This window comes from Myotis brandtii, unplaced genomic scaffold, assembly GCF_000412655.1.
Source record: "Myotis brandtii unplaced genomic scaffold, ASM41265v1 scaffold90, whole genome shotgun sequence".
Taxonomy (NCBI): domain Eukaryota; kingdom Metazoa; phylum Chordata; class Mammalia; order Chiroptera; family Vespertilionidae; genus Myotis; species Myotis brandtii.
The window spans coordinates 4,867-13,158 of record NW_005371694.1 but is presented as its reverse complement, the minus strand read 5'-3'; the positions used below and the strand labels follow the sequence as shown (position 1 = coordinate 13,158).

General features: G+C 46.2%; 1 protein-coding gene across 1 annotated transcript in view; it reads right to left on the bottom strand.

The window, feature by feature from the left end:
* Nucleotides 1-677: 677 nt before the first annotated feature.
* LOC102250010 (guanylate-binding protein 1) overlaps nt 678-8,292 on the bottom strand; it is a gene marked incomplete at its 5' end in the record, with an annotated part of 12,476 nt that continues 4,861 nt past the window's right edge. Inside the window, 4 exons of the mRNA XM_005885321.2 lie at nt 678-1,079; nt 5,322-5,515; nt 5,755-5,857; nt 6,260-6,472. Coding sequence (XP_005885383.2) covers nt 963-1,079; nt 5,322-5,515; nt 5,755-5,857; nt 6,260-6,472 — 627 coding nt within the window. The remainder of the gene's footprint in view (nt 1,080-5,321; nt 5,516-5,754; nt 5,858-6,259; nt 6,473-8,292) is intronic.

The following is an 8,292-nucleotide window of genomic DNA, read 5'->3' as shown; positions in this document are numbered from 1 at the left end:
AAAAATAAGGGTCTTGAATCTTCTTCTCTACAATGAGTAAAAGTAACATCGTAAAAACTACAAGGGAGTTGGAATCTAAGGAAATTCATACATCATGATCGACCCCATAATCTCTTGGTCTTAGAATGTTTTTCAGCATAGAAGATCATTTGCGTGTTTAGTTATATTTCTACCTAAGTATTCCATATTTTAAAAACAGCTATTGTAATTGGTATGGTTTTTTAATTTTTGGTTTCCAATAGTCCATTGGTTTTATATAAAAATACAGTTGAAAGTGGATTTTTGTGTATTGACCTTGAATCTTACAACCTTGTTAAACTCACGTATTTGTGCCAAGAGTTTTTGTTGTTGCTGTTGTTGCTATTTTGTTGTAGATTCCCAGGGATTTTTCTATGTGGATAATCAAAGTGTGTGAGAATAAAGGCAGTTTATTTTATTCTTTCTTATCCTTCTTTCCTTTCCCTTCCTCCCTTCCTCCCTTTCTCCCTTCCTCCCTTCCTCCCTTCTTCCCATTCATTTCTTTCTTTCTTTCTTTTTTCTTTCTTTCTTTCTTTCCTTCTTTCTTTCTTTCTTTCTTTCTTTCTTTCTTTCTTTCTTTCTTTCTTTCTTTCTTTCTTTCTTTCTTCCTCTCTCTCTCTCTCTCTCTCTCTCCTTCCTTCCTTCCTTCCTTCCTTCCTTCCTTCCTTCCTTTCTTCCTTCCTTCCTTCCCATATTGTAGGAAGCCTTTCATTATACTGTTTAACAGGAGTGGAGAGACTGCACATCCTTGCTTTATTCCTGAGTTAAGGGCAAAGCATTCCATTTATTATCATTAAGTATGTTAGGTGAAGGGGTTTTTGTAGATTTCTTTTATCAGCTTAAAGAGGGTCACTTTTTCTCAAGTTGTGACTTTTTCCAAATTCTAAAACTGCTTGAGTAATGCCTTGAGTAGACTGACCAGGGAATCTCTTTCCTTTAGGTCTTTAGATTAAGATACATTTCTTCCTGCTTCTTGCCATGTTATTCTTGAGATTCTCTATTTCTCTCTGAAGTTGTCTGCTCTCATCTTGGAATCCTTCCTTTTGTAACATGGCCTGTTCCTAAAAAGGGAAAAATAAAGAGTAAATCAAGTACAGCAGTAAGCAAATCTCAGCTTCTAGTTAGTTTCCACATTTATGGTGTGTGTTTTTTTGAGTACTTTCTTCTTGAAATTTTCTGTACCGTAAATATTCATTACTAGAGGCCTGATGCATGAAATCCAAGCACAGGTGCAGTCCCTAGGCCTGGCTGGTGATTGAAACATGAGCATCTGGTATGGAAGTGCAGGTCCCAGCTAACCTCTGGGCCCTGGGCGGCACCTGGGCCCCCGGGCCCCTGTATACACCCCTCCTCCTGAGTCACTGGGACCACCAAGCTTCCTCAGCGCCTGGGAGCCAGGCGTCAGCCCTGCCCCCTGTTACCGCCACTGTTCGCCATCTTCAGGGTGATTGGCGGGACAATGGGGCCCCGCTCGCATTCACCTTGCCCTGCTAATGCCCACTTACCTGGTCCACCATCCTACTGTGGTCCTGCTCTCATCAGGGCCCATTGGGGCCAGCAGCACCTCCACTGCCGCCCACTGCCAGCACTGCGTCACCAACGCCCGCCATGTTCCGCGCCGCCCCCTGGTGCTCAGCACACATCATAGCGAGTGGTTGAACTCCCAGTCGAGGGGACGATTTGCATATTAGCCTTTTATTATATAGGATACTTTTACCTGGACATCCTAGCTCCATGATTGCTTATCTTGAGCCTCCTTTAGCTAAGAGAGATTTTGGCTTATACCTTCTAATATATTGATAAACTTAAATTATAAGTCCCATTAATTCTATACAACCTATGTGGGCAATCTTTTTTAAAAAAATATATTTTTATTCATTTCTTACAGAGAGGAAGGGAGAAAGATAGAGAGTGAGAAACATCGATGAGAGAGAAAACATTGATCAGCTGCCTCCTGCACACTCCCCACTGGGTATGTGCCCGCAACCAAGGTACATGCCCTTGACCGGAATCCAACCTGGGACCCTTGAGTCCGAAGGCCAACGCTCTGTCCACTGAGCCAAACCGGTCAGGGCTATGTGGGCAATCTTAATCATGTTTCTTTTCAAATCTTATAGACGCTTATACACACACTAGTAGCCCGGTGCACAAAAATTTGTGCACTCGGGGGTGAGGGTGAGGAGTGGGGCCAGATCCCTCAGCCCGACCTGCACCCTCTGTTATGTTCCGGGACCCCGGCCACTCCGGGCCTAGGCACAGGCCTACAGGCTTGGGCGGCCTGGCTCCCGAGGCCCCATTTTATCAAGAGATCACAGAACCCAGTACACTGCATCTGTGCATACAACTGCCTCGTTCATGTGCCTGCTTCGCCCTACTGAATTACTAATATCTTGAGGACGTAGCTCTGTCTTATCCTGCTTCAACTTCAGTGCCTGGCCTGGTGCCAGGGACATGAGAGGGTTTGCTGAGTGAGTGAATAATGAGTGAGTGAATGAGTGAATGAATGAGCAAGTAAGTGAATGAGCAAGCAGCTACTGGCAGGGATAGTTCGAACTTTGCTCTGGGCTGCCTGACACAAACCCCGGGAAGTTCCCGCCCTGCTCCCAGGGGCCCCCCTCCCCTCTCCCGGCTGCATAGTTCATGCAGGGCTAAGGTGGCCCAGGTGTGCGTTTTGGCAGATCGGTGCATTAGCACTGGTCAGCCGGGGATCCCCGCTGGAGGGTCGTTTGTGGGCATGGCCAGTGGCAGATCAGTGCGTTAGCACCCACCAGCCCCAATCGCCGCGGGAGGGCCGTTTGTGGGCGTGGCCAGTGGCGGATCGGTGCATTAGCACTGGTCAGCTGGGGATCCCCGCTGGAGGGTCGTTTGTGGGCATGGCCAGTGGCAGATCAGTGCATTAGCACCTGTCAGCCGGGGATCCCCGCTGGAGGGCCATTTGTGGGCGTGGCCAGTGGCGGATCGGTGCATTAGCACCTGTCAGCCAGGTATCCCCCAGGAGTGCCGTTTGTGGGCGTGGCCGGTGGCAGATCAGTGCATTAGCACCCGCCAGCCTTGGATCCCCTCGGGATGGACGTTTGTGGGCGTGGCTGGTGGCGGATCAGTGCGTTAGCACCAGTCAGCCGGGGATCCCTGCTGGAGGGCCGTTTATGGCATGGCCAGTGGTGGATCGGTGCATTAGCACCGGTCAGCCGTTTGTGGGCGTGGCCCGTGGCTGATCTCTGCGGTCCCGCTGCCATAGGGGCCACCTGCTGCCCGGGTCGCAAATAGCAGGCCCGGATGGCAGCAGGGCAGGCGGGATGGCGCTATTGCGCCCTGCCTGCAGTATTCAAATTAGCTGCCATCTTAGTTGGCAGTTAATGTGCATATCACCCTGATTAGCCAATGGGAAGCGTAGCGAAGTTACGGTTAATTACCATGTTTGTCTATTATTAGATAGGATACACACACTCAGACTTTTATATACATACACATGACAGAAATAAAACATTCTCAAAATCAAAGGAAGTGTCCGTATCTTAGATTAGGGAATTTGATTTAAGCCTCCACAGCTTGGTGGCAAGAGTAGCAGGATATAAGTAAGGAGACATCAAGGCCCCTAACTGTCCATACAGGATTTCTGCACATAACTCACTACACAAACTAGGTGTAGGGCATAGCAAACAGTCAGGAGTGGCAGACACAGGTGTGAGAGGAAAGGAGTCTTTCTGCTCATAAAGGTTCTTTTAGAACCAAGTCATACCAGGTGTGACAGAAAAACAGTGATTGTAGATTCCTAAGATATCTGAACCACCTTCACCACTTAGAGCAGTGGTTCTCAACCTTGGCTGCACATTAGAATCACCTGGGAATCTTTTTTAAATCCTGATTTCTGGGCTTCATCCTCCGGAAATTCTGTTTCTTTGTTACTAATGTTGTGGCCCCACCCCATAACAAAGAAACAGAATTTCCGGAGGATGAAGCCCAGAAATCAGGATTTAAAAAAGATTCCCAGGTGATTCTAATGTGCAGCCAAGGTTGAGAACCACTGCTCTAAGTGGTGAAGGTGGTTCAGATATCTTACCAATCTGTGTGACCCTGAAAAAGCTCATCTTTTCTGAACCTCTGTTTTTTCTCATAAGTTATAGGTACACAGCAATTCTTGCTTCATATAATATTAAGCAAGAGAAACAGGTAAGATATAGTATTTGCAATATTTAGAAGATAATAGCTACCATTGATTGAAGAACCTTATATAATAAAAGGCTAATATGCTAAATTGTCCCCTCGGGAGTGTGACTGCTCGCTTTCATGTGCACTGATCACCAGGGGGCGATGCAGAACAAAGGAAGGCCCCAGCAAGGGAAGTTTCCTGCCATCAGCCCGAAGGAAGGCCCCGATTGGCCCTGATCACCGGCAAAGGCTTGGGACCCTACCCGTGCACAAAATTTTGTGCACCAGGCCTCTACTCTCTCTATATAAAAGCCTAAGTGACTGTTTGACTATTCGACTGGTAGTTATACTGCACGCTGACCACCAGATGCTCAATGCACAAGCATGAAAACATGGAACAGACTGATAAATCTCTGAGGGAAGGGGGGAGGGCAGAGGGTGGGAAGAGATTAACCAAAGATCATATATGCATACTAGAGGCCCGGTGCATGGATTTGTGCACTGGTGGGGTGCCTTGGCCTGGCCTGAGAGAATCGGGTCAAAACTGGCCTGGTGCACGGATTCGTGCACTGGTGGGGTTCCTCAGCCTGACCCGTGGGGATCGGACCAAAACAAGCAGTCTGACATTCCCTGAGGGGTCTCGAATTGTGAGATGGCACAGGTCTGGCTGAGGGACCCTACAAGTGCACGAATTTGTGCACCAGAACTATAGAGTACTGATAAAGGACTGGATGTGAGATAAAGGATAATAAAAAAATTTTAATAACCAGACATAGGCAGGCTCCAAGTCAGTCAGACAGACAGGGATTGAAAAGTATAAGTGGGCAAGCAAGGTCCTTCCGGGTTTTGAGTTCTAACAGCCACACAAACAAGTCAGGGAGAGTGTTCGGAAAACAGAAAAAGGGAAACGTCTAGGTCAGCCGTGGGCAAACTACGGCCCGCGCGCCGGATCCGGCCGGTTTAAAATGAATAAAGCTATTGAAATATAAGACCGTACCCTTTTATGTAATGATGTTTACTTTGAATTTATATTAGTTCACACAAACACTCCATCCATGCTTTTGTTCCGGCCCTCCGGTCCAGTTTAAGAACCCATTGTGGCCCTCGAGTCAAAAAGTTTGCCCACCCCTGGTCTAGGTGATGCCATTACATACCTGAAGTTTAAGAGACAGAGCCTTCTCTTGCTCTGCCATTATCTCGGCCCTCTCCTGCTCCATCTTCTCAGCCAATTGTTTCACATATTCCTGATAACTCTTTTTTTCCTCCTCCATCATCTGCTGATTCTTCTTCTGCATTTCCTCCAGCATTTTTGCTGCAGCCTCTGCAGATTCAGCTTTCACACGTTGCACTGCCAGGAGGAAAGGAAGAAGACAAATTCATGTGGGTGACCACCTTGCTTTTTCTTCTTTGTGAAATTACCTGGCATTGTTGCTGCTGACTGCATATGTCCCACTGGGACTGACTTTGGCTAGTAATAGGCATCTTTGCTCATCTGGCTCTTGTTTAAGGACCCCAGATTCTCCAAGCCAAATTATTTAAACTTTTAAAAGCTGTTGAAGCTATCTAGTCTCTTGACTTGCTCATCACCTTCAATCAGCTTTTCCCTTTTTGTGAGATTCTGGTCTGTCTGTAGAATTGCATCAATCACAGACTCCTTGGACCTCAGGTATGTGTGAAGAACTTCTTCACTCTAGGACCCAGAGAAAATGGCATTAGTAATAGGAAATCGCAAGAAGCGCTTATTCCTGTTTGCCCACCATCTTTTCCTGTAGGAATTGTTTGCTTGGCCCTGGTCCTTGTGCTGGTCAAGGGGCCCCTGTCACAGGGTGGGCACATGCTCCAGGTTGGCCAAGCCTGGCACCCTATGAAGCAGAAACCTTTGTAAGTGACTGATATAAATATAGATTGAGAGTCTCTGTTCTCTGACTGAGGGCTCTACTTTTGGAGCTGTAGGTGCTGAGGTCCCATATGGGGTGAGGAGTGAAGCCATCGTGGAGAGAGCAGATCCAAGGAAAGGAGGTGGAGGGAGATCGGGAGGAAGGGAAGTGTGGGGTTGAGGGGAGAAACAGAGAGACAGATAAATCCTGGTTACCTGTATTCCCTTCCTGGGTTCCTGGATATACTTTTTCTTCAGCTCGTGTATAGTCTGCATTAAGAGACGATATCCTCCTGGTTTAGAAAAAATCTCCTGCTTTATATCTTCTTCTAAAGAATGGAAGATATCCTTAAGTAAAGCCGAGCAGCGATCCGATGATGCTTTAATATTCTCTTTATAAAAGTCATTTCGCTTTATTGCTAACTGGGCCTTTAATGTGAAAATAGGACGTAGAAAGAGTACAGAGAAAATGTTAGCTTGACCTCGGCATTTTTGGAAAGGCTTCTCAAAAACCAGTCTGTGATCCTGTAAAAACTTACAGGCACCTCAGCAGGACCACATCCTTCCTCCTGATCCTGTCTTTCTATTGGAGACCCTTTCTCCTTGGAGGTGAAGTTCATGACAGAGATTGCTAGCTTTATGTTAGCATTTATGCTACCCATCTGTGGGTCATAGTGGGCCATGGCCTTTTTCACTGCGGCCGAGTTCTCTATCTGGGCCGAGGCCAGGATTGCGTTCTCCATGCAGGGCAAGTCCCCACTGCTGATGGTATTGACATAGGTCAGGACTAGGTTCTCTAGTCCTACAAATACACCTTTAGAAAGAAACTTCTGCTTTTTAAATTGGACCAGCGATTGCACATGGAAGAAATGTGGCTCAATATAAGCCTGCTCAAGATAACTAAGACTACATTTTTCTTTGCTTTTGGCTGTAATATTAAATCTGTCCAGTACCAACAAGCATGTAACTTGATGAGAAGCTGTGATTATTACCTGCATGCATTATCTAAATTATGAGAAGGAGCATTAGTTTCTGCATGAAAAGAAAAAAATGTTCAAAACTTTGTGTCAATTATAATAAAATTGGTTCTTATCTACACTAATAAAAGAGAAAGATGCAATTGACAGTACCTTTGCAATATCCACCAGCCAATCAGGAGTGAGTATGCAAATTAACCCAACAAAAAATGGTAGGTTAATTTGCATATGCAGGCGACAAGTGGCCAGGGGCAGGGTGGGATGCTTGCGTCATTGCTATGGTGACGACGCAGGCATTCCACACCGCCCCAGCCACTCGGGGCCTCTGGGCAGCATGGGAAAGTGGAAAGGCAGCCCTGGGCCAGAATGAAGGCAGAAAGGTGGCTCTGGGCCCGAGCAAAGGCGGTGCCAGCAGCCAGGGGAAGGAAAGCCCATTCTTGCATGAATCTTCATGCATTGGGCCTCTAGTTATTATAATAATAACAAATAGTGGTTTTTATCATTTTACAATCTATTAAGATTTCCTTTTCTTGTGATAAATACTCATTTTATTTTATTTTATTTTTTTATAACTAAAGAACATTTATTTGTTTTTCACTAAGACTTCATCTTAGCACATAATTAAACTGTCACTACCCCCCACTCCAACTTGAAGAAGGGTTAGTACAGTGAATGTTATAAAGCATTAAGTAAAAAAAGAGAAAAAAGGGGGGTGATGGGAGTTCAGATTGAACAAGATCCTCACATATCATCTAACACATTCAATCCTGGCTAGAGTGTACCAAAATGGAAACAGGATTACTATAATACAAAACTTCACTACAGACAGCTGTACACACCTGTGTTCCAAGCCCACCCCCAACCCCCAAATGCTTCCAACACAACTATTTCCCGGCCTGTTGGGCCTGTCGACGAAGGAGCACGTAGATCTTCTTTTTAATCCAATCTTTGTTATAAGGCTGGTATGTCTGGGTATCAGCTCGGTAAACAAGACAGCTGAGGTCCACCAGATCATCAATAAAATCAAACAACTGGCTGATATCATATGTGATAGAGGGGCTGTTGGGATTCATTCTCTTCAGATGTTCTTCATACATTTTAGAGGTTCTCCCATTTTATTTTTTAACTACGGGCCTGGTACACAAAATTTGTGCGCTGGGGGGCGGGGGGGAGGTGTCCCTCAGCCCAGCCTGCCCCCTCTTACATACTGGGAGCCCTCAGGGGATGTCCTAGTGATGGCTTAGGCCCGCTCCCTGCTCCCCTTGGGGAGCG